The following is a 300-nucleotide window of genomic DNA, read 5'->3' on the forward strand; positions in this document are numbered from 1 at the left end:
GACGGGAAGGCGGCGGAGCCATCGCCACAGCGACACGGCCTGGTGATTGCCGAAACATGGCCACAGCCTCCCGTCCCCTCGGAGATGGCGGCCAACTCGGCGCCGGTGATTCCGGCTCCTTTCAAGGGCCCACCTTTCATGAAGGCGTCCCACTTTCGTCTGGGGGATGGGCGCTGGGCGCCAGGAATCCCCCGTCAGCCAGTTTCTCACACCCAGTTTCCACCTTTCTGGGAGGCTCGCAGGCCGTTACCGGTGCCCCCGCCCCCCAGCGGGCAGGGGCTGAGCCGGGCCGGAGGGCAC

At 68.7% G+C, this 300-nt stretch overlaps 1 protein-coding gene across 1 annotated transcript in view; it reads left to right on the plus strand.

Annotated features, from left to right (window-relative positions):
* Positions 1-84: 84 nt before the first annotated feature.
* Positions 85-300, plus strand: part of LOC104544380 — a 4,325-nt gene continuing 4,109 nt past the window's right edge. The window contains 1 exon segment of the mRNA XM_010189237.1: positions 85-288. Coding sequence (XP_010187539.1) covers positions 85-288 — 204 coding nt within the window.

Source organism: Mesitornis unicolor, unplaced genomic scaffold (assembly GCF_000695765.1).
Source record: "Mesitornis unicolor isolate BGI_N332 unplaced genomic scaffold, ASM69576v1 scaffold21637, whole genome shotgun sequence".
NCBI lineage: Eukaryota > Metazoa > Chordata > Aves > Mesitornithiformes > Mesitornithidae > Mesitornis > Mesitornis unicolor.